At 33.4% G+C, this 18,819-nt stretch overlaps 1 protein-coding gene across 1 annotated transcript in view; it reads left to right on the top strand.

The window, feature by feature from the left end:
• Positions 1-18,819, top strand: part of LOC140443470 (uncharacterized) — a 175,133-nt gene that overhangs the window by 146,769 nt on the left and 9,545 nt on the right. The window contains exons 4-5 of the mRNA XM_072534755.1: positions 5,417-5,852; positions 15,715-15,774. Of these exons, the coding sequence (XP_072390856.1) occupies positions 5,417-5,852; positions 15,715-15,774 (496 nt within the window). The remainder of the gene's footprint in view (positions 1-5,416; positions 5,853-15,714; positions 15,775-18,819) is intronic.

Here is an 18,819-nt window from a genome sequence, read left to right on the forward strand (position 1 = left end):
CACCTTAAAGTTTACCACAAGGCTTCCTTACTAATCTTCTTGTTTGTCACATACAACTGCAGTAAGCTTTTCTGTTGACGTCATTTTTATTTCTTTACTATGTATTTCTCCCGACTGGTTGGTCAAACCAATTGTCTATATAAGTCTATATAGACAATTAGTCTAATTGTCTATATAATTGACTAATGGTCAATTATGTAACATATATGTTACGTTTTTGACAAACAAACTTCTGATTTTTATCCAGAAAAAGCTCCAGTTTAGATTAAAAAACTGAGTATACTATTTAAGGTTTATTTCACAACAGAAAAACTATGCACTCTTTACTAATGAAGCCTAGGTGGCGATTTTGTATGGCAAAGTATAGTATATAGTAAAAAAATAATAAAATTACTAAGTATATATATATATATATATATCTTAACTTTAATAATCAGAATTAAGAATTAACCAAAATTTCGGGTTAAAATACGTTAATTTTGACGTTTCGATTTCCACTTAGGAAATCGTTCTCACAATACAATTTTTTTTGTTTTGTTAATTCCCATTAAAAATAATTAATATTAAAATGCCAGAACAAAATAGCCTTAGAACAATATTAAAATTAGTGTGAAATGTACAGAGTAAATTTATGCAGCCGTAATTTAAACCAATTTACAATTTTTTTAATACAAATTTTGTATACCTTATACAGGGTGATTTTTTAGAAGTTCCAATTAGACGTTTTAAAGAAACTTGACATAATTAATATCAAAAAATTTAGGATGAGGGGTTTTTAGATATGCGCAATTAATCTAAAGATTGAGAGTCTACTACCACTTCCGGTTATACCGGAAGTTGACTATTTTAAATACAATGCCCCGTATATTATTATACATTTCGATAGAACAGCTCTTAAGAATTCCCTCAATATAAGGACAAGGTTATACTACTTTACATCGAGGGTTTTATGAGATATGGCCAATTTTATTATGAACCAGTGTCCGATTTGTCACCCTGTATCTTTATAAATACTAAAATGGCGAACATTTTGCTTTCTACGATTTTTAAGTTGCGTGTATTTTGATGAAACTTTTGAAACATTTTGTAGATAAAATATTATTTAATATATAAAGTAATTCAAAACGCTTAATTGAAACTTTCTCAACTATCTTAAATGGATAACCATATAATATTTTATAACGTTATTCGAAAGAACTAACTATTCTAAAGTTTTGTTAACTACCTACTTCCTACTAGACCTAAATCTGGCAGTTATTGGGTTATTTAGCTTGTAATGTAGATATATATATATATATATATATATATATATATATATACATATATAATATATATTAAATGTTTGTATTTTGACAGTTTTCAGTTCGTCAAATTATAGACAGATAAACATGTTTATTTTTCACTTGCTATTATTTGTTTATTTTAGCTTGAATACGGTTACCATAAATAGGGGAGAGTGTTCCACAGCGAAACATGTTCCACACTGAAACAAAGAGATTTTAAAATTCAAATACCGCGCCAAATCAACGCAACCTTCGCTTCAGAGAAGTTCCCGCCGTCCTCTACTTGTTATCTTAACCTCAGTGTGTGTAAATCCGCCGTTCTGTTGCGACGAAAAAAATATTGTTTTTCTGGTTCCAAGTAAATTTTAAGTGATATATTTTCAACCCGGTAAGTCTCCAATTATTTAATTTAATATGTGCTAAGAACGTTGCGGGGTAAGGTACATAATTGATTGATGATTTCTGAAATTTGCGGCATTTTGAATGTTTTAGGTTAGGTTGTTAAGTTAATTGTTGGGAAAAGTGCTTAATGGTCCAGATTGAAACAAGTCCCTGTGGGGCACAGTGAAACATGTTTCACTGTACCCCATGACACATGCAACAATGTTTTAATTATTTATTTTTTAGTTGTCATCCAAGTTTAAGATGGCTCGTAACCGTAAGTGCAAAACAAACATTGGCACTTTCAGTCAAGAGCAGATGAAAGCAGCTGTGCGTCTCGTTGTTCAAGAAAATCTGCCTATAAGACGAGCAGCCGAATTACAAGGTGTTGCCTATGTTACTTTGTTTAGGTAAGAAATCAGATGCATTTAAGTAACTTTTTCTGTTGTATGATGCACTATTTTTCATTTCTAAAAATAGTTTTTCTTTTATTTTAGGTATGTACGCAAAGTTAAAGCGAATCCCGATTCAGACACTGTTTTTCGTCCCAAATATGATGTGAGGTTAATTTTTACACATGATGAAGAGAAAACCTTAGTTGACTATATTTTGACCTCTGCAAAGATGTGCTATGGACTAATGCCGCAAGCTTGCGTTTGAGTCAGCAATAAAAAACAATAAGGAAATCCCTAATAATTGGAAAGAACAAAAAATGGCAGGTAGAGAGTGGTATTTTGGCTTCAGGAAAAGGCATCCAGAATTAAGTTGTCGAAAACCAGAAGCTTGTAGTTTATCTCGTTCTACTGCGTTTAACAGGCACAATGTTTCAACTTTTTTCAAAAATCTTGAAACAGTTCTTAAGCGTGAGTCTCGTTTTAGTGATGGCAGTAGAGTCTTTAATTTAGACGAAACTGGAACCACAGTTCATGCTCCTCCTAAAATTCTTGCCAAAAAAGGTATGAAACAGGTCTCTCAATGTACTAGTGGGGATAGAGGGGTTCTTGTAACGACCTGCAGTATCATTTGTGCTGGTGGTTATGCCTTACCTCCGGCCATGGTATTTCCCAGAGTTCATTTCAAGGAAATGATGATACAAGATGCTCCAGCTGGTACGTTGGGATTGGCTGCTTCTTCTGGATGGATGAACAGAGAATTATTTCCGCAAGTAATGGAACATTTTATAAAATATTCTTCGAGTTCTTGTAACAACCCCAGCCTTCTCATCATGGATAATCACGAGAGCCATTTGTCAATGGAAACCTTGGATCTTGCAAAGTCGAATGGGGTCACAATATTGACACTACCTCCACACTGCTCAAACAAAATGCAGCCCTTAGATGTAGCAGTATTTTCATCGTTCAAGGCGTATTATAACAATGCCATGCAAGGTTGGCTTCTTAATCACCCTGGTATTCCAGTAAATATTTTTAATGTCGGAAGTTTTGTTAAAGTTGCGCATGAAAGATCAATGACACCTACGAACATCAGTTCAGGATTTAAGAAAACTGGCATCTTCCCTTATGATCCAGAAATATTTTCAGATTACGATTTCCTCATGTCGACTGTAACAGACAGACCAGAAAATCATTCTGAACCAACAGTTATTTAACAGCCTGAGCAAGAAACAGAAAAACAGCAAGGCATCGAGGGAACTGATCAAACGCCAGCAGAAAATAAAACCAATAATAAATCTTCTTTTGTTTCTCCACAAATCTTTCGAGGATTTCCAAAGGCACAAAAAAGAAAGATTCAGAAATCTAGAAGGCAAGGAAAAACAATTATTGCGACTGACACTCCTGAAAAGGACGAACTAGCTAAAAGGGAATTGAGTAGAAAAAAAGTAAACCAAACAGCTGTTAAAAAGGTGACAAGAAAAATTACAGATGATGATGATGACGAAGAACAAGAATGGCAGGAATCATCAAGTTAAAGCGATTGGACACCGGAAAGATCCAATTCCAGATCTTACTGAGGAATTAACCAGACCTCCAACTAAAAATAACTTCGTTTTGATCGACCACGATCAAGAATTTGATTTACTTTGTTTGGAAAATATTGAACGTTTTGGAAAAAGATGAATTTGAAATTTCCTTTATGAGGAAAAGCGCAAAAGTAACTGGCAAATTCTTCTTTCCTACAAATCCAGATATTTCAGTTGTTCGGTTAGAAGATATTAAAATGCTTTTACCTCAACCGATTCTTTCTGGCTCAACGTCAAGACAAAATGCCTACATGAGTTTTGAAATAAATTTTAACAATCATGACGTTCGGTAAAATATATCTAAGTTCATTTAGGTCCTAGTGAGTAAAACTTGTATGACACTACATATTTTACATTAAACATATTTTTGTTTAGAAAGTGTTTCATTGTACCCCACCGATAGTTTCAGTGTGCCCCATATTTGGGGCTCACTGAAACAAATGACATGGTAATAAAAAAATAATAAAAGATAGTTAATATTATTAGGTAATTCAAACCAATCGCTGCTATAATGACAAGTAATGTCTAATATTTGCGATATTACAAACAAATTATACAAAAATCTAATTTTTCTAAAAAAAATGTCATTTGAAAAAAAAAATGATCCACTGTGGAACACTCTCCCCTACACTTGTTATATCCTAGGACATTATAAACGGGCGTTACGGCCTTTAACGCCCTGTTGTATAGGAAAAAAAAGCAAATATGTATAGAACGAGTTTTTTTATTTTAAATAATTTTGAAATCAGTATATATTATAGAACTAACATTTTTTAATAACCTTTATAAATATTAAAAGTACAATTTTTTTAATAATTGAATATAAATAAATGACATAAATCCATAACTGAATATAAATCCAACTGTCAACTACATAATATAATCAAAAAACGTCAAAATATCAACAACTGTCATAGACCACTTCAAATAAGCAAAAACATCTCAATTTTAGTTGTGTGGAGTGACAAACAAAATCTTGTATGTACCACTTATGTTACAGGACTGTCTGGATGTCTGACTGGATTATATTGCTCTCCAGGCATATTCATTTTAATAACACCCTCGCTGCATAAATAACTATTACATTTTTAACAACTTAGAACTGTCAACTATAATGTCCATGACACACTATACAATAATATTGAAAATTTAAATAGAAACATTTATTCTATACATTTAAAACTAAATATCTCAATAACTGTGAAATTAAGATTTAGAAAGTATTTAACAAAACTTAAGGACCAGTAAAGTTTTTTCTAACATCATAACATATAGGGTGATCCATTTATAAAACTTAAGAAATTTTTAATCACGCATGTTAAATCTCCTAAAAAAATTGTACCAAACAAAATGTTTGCAATTTTAATATTTATAATGATACAGGTGTTAATTATTTTAATCTAGATCTCTAGAACTGTTGTTCTTCCTGAGATATCAAAGTTACAAAAAAAGTTTAGTTGTTTAAAACAGATACATCATACAGGTCAAGCTTAAATGTAAGCGACCATTTTATAAATAAAAATAATAAAGCGTCAAAACAATGATTGCAACACAATTAAAATGACTGCATAGATATTAAAAATGTAGTAAAAATCAACTTCAATATCGTTCATACACCCATGAATTAAATTATAAAGGAAAATAAAATCTCTGATATCTGAAAAGAATTCATAACTATTTTTTACATATAACGAATAAGTTTACTGTACAGTTTAAAATCAATACTAAATGTCTCGGTTCATAATTTTTTAACCTCCAATTTTGATTATAGGTTCTCCAACAGTCATGCCCGACGTTACATCTACTCGGAACCCCCACCAGTCCGTACACGCAACCCCAACCGACTAGCCCCCAACATCATCCTCCCCACTATCACCCCCAACAAGCGATGCACCACCCCCATAATAACAACAACCAATACAAATACAACAATGTGACAGGGGCGCAAGCAGGGCCTGCTCCAGGCAACGCACTCTATCCCATGCCCTCTAGACTTATGTATGTGTCCCCCTTGACGCCGCCAAGTTCAGAGCCCGGTTCACCAGGGGGGGCGTTGCCTCGCAGGACGCCTCCGCCCCCCTATCCCGCCCCCGGATGTCCGCAACAGACACCGGCTGCCGCAGTGCCGCGGATAAGTGGCGTCAAGTACAATAGGAGAAATAATCCAGAATTGGAGAAGAGAAGGATACACCATTGTGATTTTATAGGTAAGAAAAAATTAACTGAATACTGAACTACATCATAAAAAATAATTGAAACCTTTCTGAATTCAAATATTTAAATTCATGCAAGGAATTAAATTTCATTTATTAAACTTAGTATTAAAAAATATAAAATATGCTCGTTTCTTATAAAATGAGGATTTTTAATTATTTCTTCTTACATATAACCTCGAATGTAACAAGCAAAAAGAAAATAATATTAAATAAACTCCGTCTTTTAAACTTCGCTCTCAGTATTTCATGTATTCTGCATTGCTATATTTATATAAAGTATGATCAGAAATGCAAAGACATTAAAATCGCTTAAGATTTTTTGCTGACAGAGTTTTTATTACGAGATTGCACAAAAAGGATTAGAAAAATATTGTTGGTATGATATTATAATGTTTGACTTTTTTTAGTCCTAAAACTGCATCAACACAACACAAAATCCGAATAAGATTGAAAAAGTATTTACAGTGGTACCCAAAGAGGAGAAAAGTGTAAAACACCAAATATACAATAATATATTTAGTAATTTAAGTTAAAGAAGAATTGATAATTGGACAACTGTGACCAGATTTCAGTGGTATCCGCAGGCCCGGTGATAAAGAGCCTGCAAATGATGCACTGCAGGTGGGCGCTCCTGTTTGGGGGTCACCAAAATGAGTTTTTTTTCTGCTAGTGTTATACAAAATAGTAAAAAAAAAATTTTTTTTAATTTCAATTCCAGTCATATTTTGCTAATCTGTGTTTGCTATTTTTGCATCCCACACACGTAAAATATACAAACATATACACCGAATAGAATTCTTACCGTATATAAATTTATTGGTACCACAATTGGAATTTATTGGTAAATATATTATGTTTTAAAAAACAAACAGCTTTGCACTTATTTGAAATGCTTTGTTTATTTTCTTCAAATTTCTTTGAAATTGTTTAAAGCTTTTGTCTCAGCAGTTAGGAGCGTAAATGAATGATTTGTAGTAAAATAAACATTTTCCATAAAATTTAGTTTACCAGTAGCTTTGACAACTTAGTATTATATGTATTTAGTAATACAGAATACTTTGTCATCTTACTGTGCAATTAAAAGAACCTTATCTAATGTTGTATTTAATTAACATAAAACGATAGCCAAAAGATTAAATAAATACAATTAAGTAAATTTAAAAAAAAACGAAGAGCGCCTATGCTAGTTTTACATCTTATACCCTAACCGAGACTGGGTAATAAGCACAGCTTATGTGTAATATAAAAATATACAATAGTGGAACTAAACCTTCTAAGAACGATTTCAGGGAAGCAAATAGTTCGTAAGAAAAATAATATCTACAGTTTGACCGATCGGTATGAATCAGCAGAATATGTGTTATTTTATAATAATTAATCCAATATAATCTACATATTGATCAATAAAAAACATCTACATATGATATTATTAATATTGCAATATACTCTCAAGTGCATATTTATTGCTCTCAAGTACATGCAAGTAATGAAGCTGATTTCAATTACTAATGTTGTTAGTCATTTATATAGATTATATCCGTACTACATATACCTGTATATTACAATAAATATTTCTGTATATATGCAGATATATAGAAATTCAAATGCAATTACATGTATTGATAATTAGGATGGGCTTTCTCACAAAAGAAGAATAATTAGCGTTTTGCATAAATAAAATATAAATGTTATTTGAATTAGCATGTACCGTTCGAATTGCACGACGCGAATATATGTACTTTGATAGAGAAGTTTGTCACAAATGGAGGTCAAACAGGTAAAAATTCCAAGAGCAAAATTTGTTTAAATTGCATAAATAGAAATATGTTTGCAATTTTTTCTTCCAATATAAACCTAATACACTTATATTAAGTAACTTAATAGATAACTCATCAAACCGATACCAGAGCAGAATAGGGTCCTACAGAGGTAACTTTATCGTACACTCGCCACCAAATTATTGTAAAATTTATAGTCTCCATGTCATTATGAAGTCGTATGTATTTAATGGAATTACTAACAAAAGCAAGTAGTAGTAGCATTGTGTTCATCTGTGACTGAACTGTGACTTTGTTTATGGTAGATACGTCTCGAAACTTAACGACACCACTCAAATACAAATGAATTTGGAATAAGCTTATGAAAAGGTTTTCTGCAATAATTTATAATACAAGTATAGTTGACAACTATACTTGTATGTAATAGTCATCATCGCATGTCCCAGACGTGTTTAATGAGTGAAAGATTATTATTTGTGGTCAGGACAAAAAAATGAGCCAACTTAGTTCTGGCTGTATGCGGTCGCACATTATTTTATTGGAAAAGTGGGTTAAGAAGCATCCCTATATAAAGCAAAATATAAGGATCGACCACTTCCTGTCCCAATCCAGTCGATCACTTCGGTGTCAATGAGTAAGATGTAGGGCGAACTGAGAACGCTATGAAATGTGCCCAAAATTTTTGATCTGGGGATCAGAATAGTTTGCATTCTAATAAGCCTTCCATGCACTTCAAAACACTAGTCTGCATTTGACTTTGTGGACGTGAAGGCTCACTAAGGCGAAGATCTTGGTGCTTGACCGTTCTTCTGACGCCCTGTACGAGCCTTCTCACACACACGGTTTCCATATAAACAGTTCCGTGACAGTTCTAGTAATATATGTATTTGAACGAAAGCTTTCAGACGTCGCTGTGACCGCGTCGTTATCCTAGAGCGGCGCAGTCACGGTGGTATTGGTTTTGCCTTAGTTCATTCACATACACACGACATGGTCGTACCTCTCGACAGTGGCGTGTTTCGACGTAGTACGTATTTAAATACAAATGGTAAAAGGCATAGATACCGAGTTATTAATTGATTCAATCGAATTATTAACAGGTTAAGAAGCACAAGAATTATTAACAGGACTCTTATCTTCTCAGGAGGAATGCTTCATAAAAAGCATTACAACGTAATAGTATGCTTGGCGGACCAAATACAGGGTAATTTTTACAGGCGGGTAGGCTGCAAAGTTGTAAATCTGTAAAACGTCTCCTGTATTATGTCCGCCATGTATATATCGTCGCGGTTTAATGCTTTTATGAAGCATTGCTCAGAAAATTAGACTGCTGTTGATAACTAAATTAATGTTCATTAAATTTACATACTACAGTTGTCTGTTCTGTTTAATATCCGAACATATTTGTCCGTCCAAATGTGCCTTGACTTTGTCACTTATAATTTTTGAATCAGGCATAACCATAATAATGTTATTAAAACTTAAGAAGTTGTTCGTTACATTTTTAAGTAAAGCACGAAGTTACATCTTGCTGTTCTTTTTTGACTATTTAGTATGATGGTCAGGTCAACATATGCTTTATAATCACCTATTATTGCTCCCTTCTCTATTGGAATATCTCTGAGTATGTCTTCAAATTGATAGCAGAAAGCTTTTATTTCAGCATCATCAATTTTGACTTGGCATACGTATACTATATACACTATATTAAATACGAATTTTGGACAGTATCCTTTACTTGATATTACAACTTCTACCAAGTTTTCTTTTATGAGGAATTATACCAACTCCATTTCTACTATTATTTTTCCAACATACCACTATATGCTACTATACACCATATAAGTTGAGTACCAAATGTACGTATTATTATTTATATAAAAGAATTAGTTCCAGTAAAAAAATCCATATATAAAAATATGCTACTTTTATAATTTCTTTTATCCTTTAGACTTTAGATAATTAATAATACATTTGTAGTACGCAACTTACTTAATATACAATCAAATTTGTTTACAAAATTAAACAATCAGTTCAAGTAAACAAAAATAAGTAAAAAAAATTTGATATTTTTAGAAATTTGTAGCAATGATAAAAGAAATTAATTACTCAAAATATTATTTCTAATATCTAATTGACGTAAATTTGTCAATTCTGTTTTAAGAAGCTCCTGGAAGCAAAATGAATTGTGAATGTTACCCATATATAGAGTGTTTTGTATTTACATATAGCATGTCTTTTACATGTTCGATAGGATTGAGGGTTGGAAATTGTACTGACCGTGACAATACATCAATACCCATCAGATCAGTTTGATCCAATACAGCTGATCAAGAATAGATTTCAGAATGGTATAAAGGTTCTACAGTTATCAGGAACCTCTCCATAGTATTATTGTACCAACTTTGTATGTGTAGACTTCCTCGACATATCTTAAACGATCTACATTTCCCGATCCTCTACATATTCTTATTCCACGCGAATCTGTATGAAATCCAAATCTGGATTCATTGGTAGATATTGTAGCCCAGTTATTTTCACCCCAGTTATTTTCACCCCAGTGTTGATATTCTCGACACCACTCTAATCCTGTTGCAGCGTGGTTACCTCTGGAAAGAGTTGGCCACCTGAGGTTATAATCGACTTTAGGTTTGTTCCAACACAACAAAAAACCGTCACGTAACGGTTACGCTCCAGCGCACTAAACAAAATACGTTCCAACAAAAATATGATCGTTCATCTCATCGTCCTTCCGACCGTTCCAACAAAAATTATGATCACCCAGTGACGGTTTCGTGACGATAATTTCAGTAATCTGGCAAATGTATGTAGGGGAGAGTAACATAAGATGGGACACTTTTTTTGTTCCAACGAATTTTAAACAATCATTAAGGCAAATGAAAAAACAAAATATGGAAACAGAAACTTTATAACATTGACAAGAAACATTTTCATAGATAATATGTAAAAAAACAAAACTTTTTTTTCTAATTTAAAATGCAAAAAACTTTGCAAATGTCCCATTTTAGGCAACCTATATCCTAAAATGGGACATGGGGTTACTCAAAAAGGGACACTAAGTACAACAGTTGATACATGTGAAATAAAGTTCATCTAAAATTCCACAAGTTTCATTTGCCCAAAGGCAACAGTTTTTGCACTGATACCAGTCCTCTTTGCTAGATGCGTAAATACATTTACACACTGCACACAACTCCTTTTCTTCGCGCTCTTTTTTTTGTTCTGAGTCTAGCTTTCTTTTGCCTTTTCCACTTTTATTTTTTGTATTTTCATTCGCTTCAAGTTCATTTTTATACGGAGACTCAGTAAGAATGGTTGATGGTAGGGACCTATTAGAATTCATTTTCTTTTTTCTGCTCCGGGCTACTGGAACAGGACTTATCTGCAATATGCTGATATGCTTTTTCTGAGATTTTTCACTTTCGTCCTGGATTTTTGATGTTGAAGGTTGTGGATTATTTAAGATTCCGGCGTTTTCCTTTGATTTTTTCTTATTCGGGATATTTAGTGACTGATCTTTACCCAGAATGGACACTTCATTGGTGTTACTTTCAATAACTAGAGGGGGAGGGGCTTCAGTTCTGTCGTTTTCTTCCAAAGGTAATTCTGTCGTTTTACTTGGGGCAAATTCGTATTCCTGAAATATGTCGGGGTTGTATGGCCATATGCCAGCTGCTCTAAAACCATTCATAGCAGTTTTAACAGAGGCTGCCTGTGAAAAAGCATCAGTTACCGCTGCAGCAACCTGATATATGCCAAAAGTACGTCCAGGGTGGTTTTTCATCCATCTATTTAGCCCAGCGTCGTAGAATGTCATAAAAGGTTTAAAAAATGACACATCTAATGGCTGCATTTTGTGCGTGCAATGAGGAGGCAAGCTTAAAAGGATAAGATGGTTTTCTCTTGCAAAATTGATTACGTCTAAGCTTTTGGTGTGCGAGACATGACCGTCTAATATTAATAGGACTGGTTTTTCGGCAGTAGGTCTTACATTATCCACAAAATATTTCAAATATTTCAAAAAAACGTCGCGGTCCATCCAGCCCTTATCTTGAGCAAATGCTACACTTCCATTGGGAGCATTATCCATAAGCTCAGGTTTTATCCTCTTACGAGCAAAAATAAATGCTGGTGCTAGAAAATTTCCCGTCGCACTCATTGCACAGACGAGTGTGGTGTTCACTCCTCGTTCGGCACTTGTTAGCCCTCCTACCTGTCGTTTACCTTTCTGAGCTAGTACTTTAGACAGCTTTTGTACTGTTGTTACTCCTGTCTCATCCACATTCCATATTCGATCAGGAGACAAATCATACTTGGCAAAGATGGCTTCTAAATTTTTGAAAAATGTCGAGACAGCATTTTTGTTGAAGCCCGTCGCCCTTGCGTAGGACGTTGCTTCTGGTTTTCTAAGAGAAATGTTCGAATGACGGGACAGGAAACAATAGAGCCATTTTTTGGAAGCCATTCTTGTCACTTGGTTGAAGTTGTTGGGGATGCCGTTAATTGCAGCGAAATCGAAGGCTAATCGACGAAGTTCTTTATAGGAAACTCCAAAGAATCTTGATTCCATTTCCAAAACGTATGCTATAATTTCCTGTTCTTGCTGTTCATTGAAAACGCTACGAAATCTGCCCAGATGTTTTTCGCTGTTCTGTACCGTTTTATTTTTATTTCCCGTTCTTCTTGCGAGGGTACTTTTTGGCACATTGTAACGTTCTGCCGCGTCTCTGATGGAAAGCTCTCCTTTATGGACCTTGACAATCGCCTGCGACATATCTGTTTGAGACCACTTGCCGCGATTGGTTTTTCTAACATATTTGTATTTTTCTAAGTTGGGCATCTAGAAACAAGAAAAAATGCTGTTTACTATTCACATAGTAACTCTTTAAATAACCCTACTAACCGATAACACTTTATAAAAATATGTTTTATTTTTATTGTAATGCATACCAAATATAAGAGAAGAAAATAGAATAAGTTACCTAAGATGGGACGTCTCGACTTAGGAAACTTCTTTCTGTCCCATCTTAGGAATAATGAATATACAAAAAAATTTCATAACCCTACTTATCAGCAGTCGAAAATAAAATCATGCAACCATAGCAATATGTACAGTATAAAGTACCTAATGTTATGCCAAATAAAGAAATAAAACGCACTTACATTTTCCGAGTAAAAACACGCCTCGAATAAACCAGAATATTTTAACGAATGGCACGATAACAAGCAACGGCTTCTCACAGGACACTGCGAGATCGATGATGGCCGATATTCGTAAAACTTGTTCATACTGAAGGAAGGTTTCCGCACGGGACGGTAGATGTCAGTAGCCTCACAGAATAGACGGGCAAATTACGTGTCTCATCTTAGGTTACCGTCCCGTTTTAGGTTACTCTCCCCTACTGGTTGGGATGACTTGCGCACTAGGATTTTATTCTACTTCTTTAAATTTGTTCAGAAAAAAGAAGTTAGGTTAATGATTTTATCACATGCTTATGATAGACTTATGATTTATTTATATATAATTTGTTTCTCGTTATTTATAACTTTATAAATATGACTGACGATGAAGGAATTAGTGATTTTTCTGATTATTATAGTAGTGAGGATGATTTGGAACTATTAGCCGAACCTAGGGTGAAAAACCAGAATTATTTAGGTAGATTGTACTTTATTTTAAATTTGTGCAAACTACTGATTAATAATTAAATAAATAAAATAGAAAAATAAATTGTCACCAAATTATTTCAGTTGTCAGAAAATCGTTCCAACATCAGTTTACAAATTACCGTCATCAGACGATACAAATGATGAACATGCGCATTAAAAACGGTACAAGTAGTTTCGTGACGGTTTTCGGACCGTACAAAAATTGCGTGTTGGAACAAACCTTTTAAAGACTCCCATGTGCTTAGCTACATCAGTTTGCAGCTTGCCAGATTAAATAAGGCCTACAGCCTAAAGTCATATTCATTTCGTCCAAAATTAAATGATATCGTTTCTTGAAAAAAAAGTAATTTTAACGCACCTACTAAACAAAAACTATATAACGTAAATCTAAACGAAACTAAAAAATATTTATTAAGTATAAAAATTCTGTTTTTTCTCTATCCTGTAAATATATTGATAAAACTTTTTTACCAATGCTGCTTTTTTGTTAACCTATAAAATTATACGGAATAAATATTTGTAACAATAAATATACTGAATTTAGACATACGCAAAATTTCATTTTTGTTAATTTTATGATTTTATAACAATATCGCTAGATTTATATAAATGATGCGTCTTTAGTTTACTAGTCCTCGTATAATCATAATCTAGCACATAACTAAGATAACATTCTTATTTCGTTCGCTTTGCGTCAACGTATTCGAACCCTAACCACTGCGTTAGTGGAGCAAGAGATTATTACAATCAGCATCAACCTACAGTACAATAAAACATTGGAAGGTGCAATTTGTAAAAGAAACAAATGAATGCAAATGCGTGTCATTTATATGCAGAAGAATTCAAAACACATATTTTACAATAACTGAACCCATATTTAACGAAATGCATGCGAGAGTTGGATCTAATCTGACCCCGAGAATATGTGCACATTCTTGTCCTTTCTCTTAAATAAATATTTCAATACATTTGTAAGAATTTATTGAAACGGATCGCTCGTCTTCTTAAAATGGACAACGTAGAAGGAAGTCAGTCAAAGAAAATAGTTTACCTTTTCTGTAGAAATCTAGAATACAGCGCGTGCCGGATGGCATGATTTTCTTTGTACAGAAAATGTTAATGATTAGAATCAATTATTTATTTTAAATACAAAACAAGTAATTAAAAAAAAATAGTGAAGGTTAAAATAAATAAAATTAAATATAAATTATATAAATATGACTGCCACACATGACGATTGTCCATTGAATACACACAAAATTGTATTGCTGTCTGTTCACTTTTTTAAATTCATTATTAAATAAATCCATCAAACATTAAGTAGCAAACGTTTCGTTCCGAAATCTTGTATAACACGTAGACCGTCATTCAATACCAAAGATGAAGACAGTTAAATGTATGGACCTAAAGGAAATAATGGATTTCAAAGAAAGCAAAAAGGAAAAACCATGTAGTGATCAACTAATAGAGTCGTTATTTTGAGATGCGACAGGAAAACTTTGTATTGTTTAGTATTCTACAAAAATTAAAATGAATCTATTTAAAAGCGTAATGCTTTAAATTTTTTGGTTTTTTTGTGTTAGAACAGGTACTGTTCTATATCCGTGCCGGTCTGGGAGTGTGCTTGGGGAGAGTTCTGGGAAGGGAACTTTGTGTCTCCAACACGGCGCCTAACAATGGCTAAAAAGAAACGTGCCTGTGGATATATTATGGGACAGAGAACAGGTGTGAATAATTTATAATCACATAAACACCTACGGATCATCTGAGGATACAACAGAGGCTACAGATATGTAATTAACTGTAGATTTGTTGATTCAACCTGACACTCCCACATACACATACGCACACATTTATGCACACTTACACTATGCGCAATCGGCAAATTACCAACCAGTCGCATCACAACCAGCTCTTCATACGATAAAATACGATATGTAACATCGACGTGATCGTGATGAGACCCACTATCGTGCATCGCCTGCGACATATAATTCAGTGGAAAAAGTGTTGCCTAATCGAAGTCTCAGAGAGCTGGCGTACTGTGGGAGATTATAGCGTCAGAAAAGAACTCAGAAATAAGCGATTCCTTTAACTCTACAAATAAAAAAGGGAACAAGCAGAGTGGCGACCTATCTGGTCTGTCTGTCCCAAATAGGTCTTAAATGACCCCAATCAGGATCTCAGAAGTGAACCTTTACCTCAGTTAGGTAGCTTCTCGGCCTTTACCTCAGTCTCGAGTACTTTTATAATGGTTATTAGCAAATGTACATTAAGCCAATTGACTGCAGTATGACCTGTGTAGAACAGACAGCAGAACAAAGAAAAAACAGAATTATATATTATAACTTCTTATCAATCTCAAATATATTTTTCTGTTACAGGTTGTACGAAGGTTTATACAAAAAGCTCACATCTAAAAGCGCATCAGAGAATACATACAGGTAAGAACAATACATTTACTTAAGTTTTAGACCTTAAATTTGACATATTTTGGCCACAAACGTAATCTTAGTACTCCTCGTATTAATTTATTTATAGATCGAAATGAGATTATGTGCTTATAAGTTACAATACATCGTGGCACTACGATTATAGTGGAACCTGAATTTAGACAAGCATATACTTCCACTAGTCTAAATATAAGGAACAAATACATGTCGAACATCAAACTGGATCAGATCTTGCTACACGTCGCCCAGTAATTAATTAGGGCTGGAGTCAGAAGGTTGGCCTAAATGTTAGAGAAACACTCTTTTGACTTTTTGTCGAGCTTTCGGAATGGTTTTATCTCAATAATCTCAACGACTAGTAAGTTGCACTGACAAATTGTGATATTTTGTTAATATTTACACATTTTTTATATATATTAGGGTGTCTTGAAAAAGGAATAAAACCATTCCGAAAGCCCTAAGAAACTGGTGATTTTGTCGATGATGATTATATCGACAGTCACTAATATTCTGTATTATAGTGTATATATATATATATATATATATATATATATATATATATATATATAATATTTCTGCGGTTAGTACAATTAAACCTAGAGCTAAGAATAATACTATTACAAGAATTATTATAACAGTCTTCCGGGTTGACGGAAAGTATACATACTAATCCACAGTGGAGTAGCAAAAGAAAACAGGGCCATAGAAGGTGTAGCCTTACTAATACACCAAAGGTACCAAAATCACATCAGGGAGTGTCAATACATATCAGAAAGAATAGTAACAGCAAAGAATGGAGAAGGAAGACCTGAACATCATCGGAGTATACAAGCCTCAAACAACATGGGAAGCGTTTTATGACCAATTACAACAAGTAGTAGATCAAGTCAGTGGGAAGATAATAATTTTGGGGGATTTTAATGCTCGAATAGACAATCAAGTAATACCCGGCATTAAACAAAAACATAACATGAATGTTAAAATCGAAAATTGAGAACCGATGATCAACTTTTGCATGAATAACGAACTAAGAATAAACAACACATTTTTTGACCACAAAGATAAACACAAATATACATTTAATAACACCCGTGGACAAAGATCTATGATAGATTATGTTATAACCAACAGAGATATACATCCATCGAAAATAATCGACGTAAGATGCCTCAACTCAGAAGGTGTAGGTAGCGACCATAGCCTAGTATTCTAAATATAGTAACTCCTAAAGTACGGAGGACCAGATCTGACCAAACAACTATTAAAACTAATCCAAAAATTAATAGAACAAAACCGAGAAGACAACATTCCTCAAGAATGGAGATTAAGTATCCTAATACCTCTCTTCAAAAAGGGAGACAAATCGGACCCGGAAAATTACAGAGCAATTAATTTATTAAACACAACACTAAAATTAACAACCAAAGTGATAACAAATAAACTGAATGAAATTATAACACTAGCAGAAGAACCAAAGGTTTTAGGTCGCGAAGATCATGTACCGACGCTACATTTATAATGAGGCAAGTGCAAGAGAAATCATAAGAATACAACAAACCGGCATATCTATGATTCGTGGTCCTGACGTAGGCATTTGACCGGGTCAAATTAAAAAACGTTATCCACTTACTGTATGCAAGAGAGATGCCTCTAGAAATAATCAAAACGATCAAAAATATCTACCAAAACAACACAATAAAAGTAAAAGTAGAAGAAGAACTAACCGACCCCGTTGAAGCTGGCAATGGGATAAGATCGGGAGATTTCCTTAGTCCTCTATTGTTTAACCTGATTATGGATGAAATAATAGAAAAAGTAAGATCTAAAAAAGGATACCAAATGGGAGAAAAACAAATTAAAATAATCTTCTATGCAGACGACGCAGTACTACTCTCTCAAAGTGAAGATGATTTACAACGTATGCTGTACCAATTTAATATAACCGATAGAAAATTTAACATGTTAATTTCCCCAAAAAACACAAAATGCATGGTTACAACAGCAAATTTACTATGATCTAAATTGGAGCTGGAAGGTCAGATAATAGAACAAGCGATGCAGTTTAAATATCTAGGTATCTAAATGAAACAATATGGAGAAATAAAAATATCGGGAAAGAAACGAAAGAAGAATTTACAAAACAGTCATTAGACTAATAATGACATACGTGGCAGAAACAAGACCTGACACAGAGAGGATAAAAAGGATGTTAGAAACAGCAGAGATGAAAACACTTGATGAAGAAAAATTGATGGTAAGACACTATGGAACGGAGCTAGAAGTACAGATATACGACGTATATGGAAGGTAAAGAACATCACAATTTTGGAACTGGGTAAGAAATAGAAAAGTAGAATGGAACGATCATATAAGCCGAATGACAACAAATATAGTAGTAAAGATGGCAAAAGACGGTTCCCCAATAGGAAGACGATCAGAAGGAAGACCACGAAAACGATGGAACGACAACTTACTGGAGGAACATTGAAAAACAAAGTCATGTCTATATAAAAAGAAGAAGAAAACATAGAATGGAGAAATTTATCTCTAACCATATTCTCATTTGGATGACCTATTTTGTAGACAACTAATGCATTTATGACCATTACATTCAATATATTGAAAAAAATTAGCAGAAGCCATTATCTGCTGTTTCGTGCTCATTGCATACATTTGAATTACTATATCGGAGCCATAATGAATGCGTTTTTAATAATACTTAAATAATGTTTTAACTAGCTGCTAATTTATCGGTTTCACGTTTTAATTGTTTATCAGTTATATTATCAAATCACAAGCAACACAACAGAAATCGGAAACGAGTCTATGACATTGTACAATATATAACTTCTATGTCCCTACCATCAGTGTTCCAGAGATGTAATATATTTTGCCTGTCAGATTTACATATTCTAGTAAGATAAAGTATACATATTTTTGACTGTATATAAATATTGATAATATCTGTCATTATTTCAATAATTTCTGCAGTAAAAAAAACATTGCAAACACTATAATATTGTTGTATTATTTTTT

Source organism: Diabrotica undecimpunctata, chromosome 6, assembly GCF_040954645.1.
Source record: "Diabrotica undecimpunctata isolate CICGRU chromosome 6, icDiaUnde3, whole genome shotgun sequence".
Classification (NCBI taxonomy): domain Eukaryota; kingdom Metazoa; phylum Arthropoda; class Insecta; order Coleoptera; family Chrysomelidae; genus Diabrotica; species Diabrotica undecimpunctata.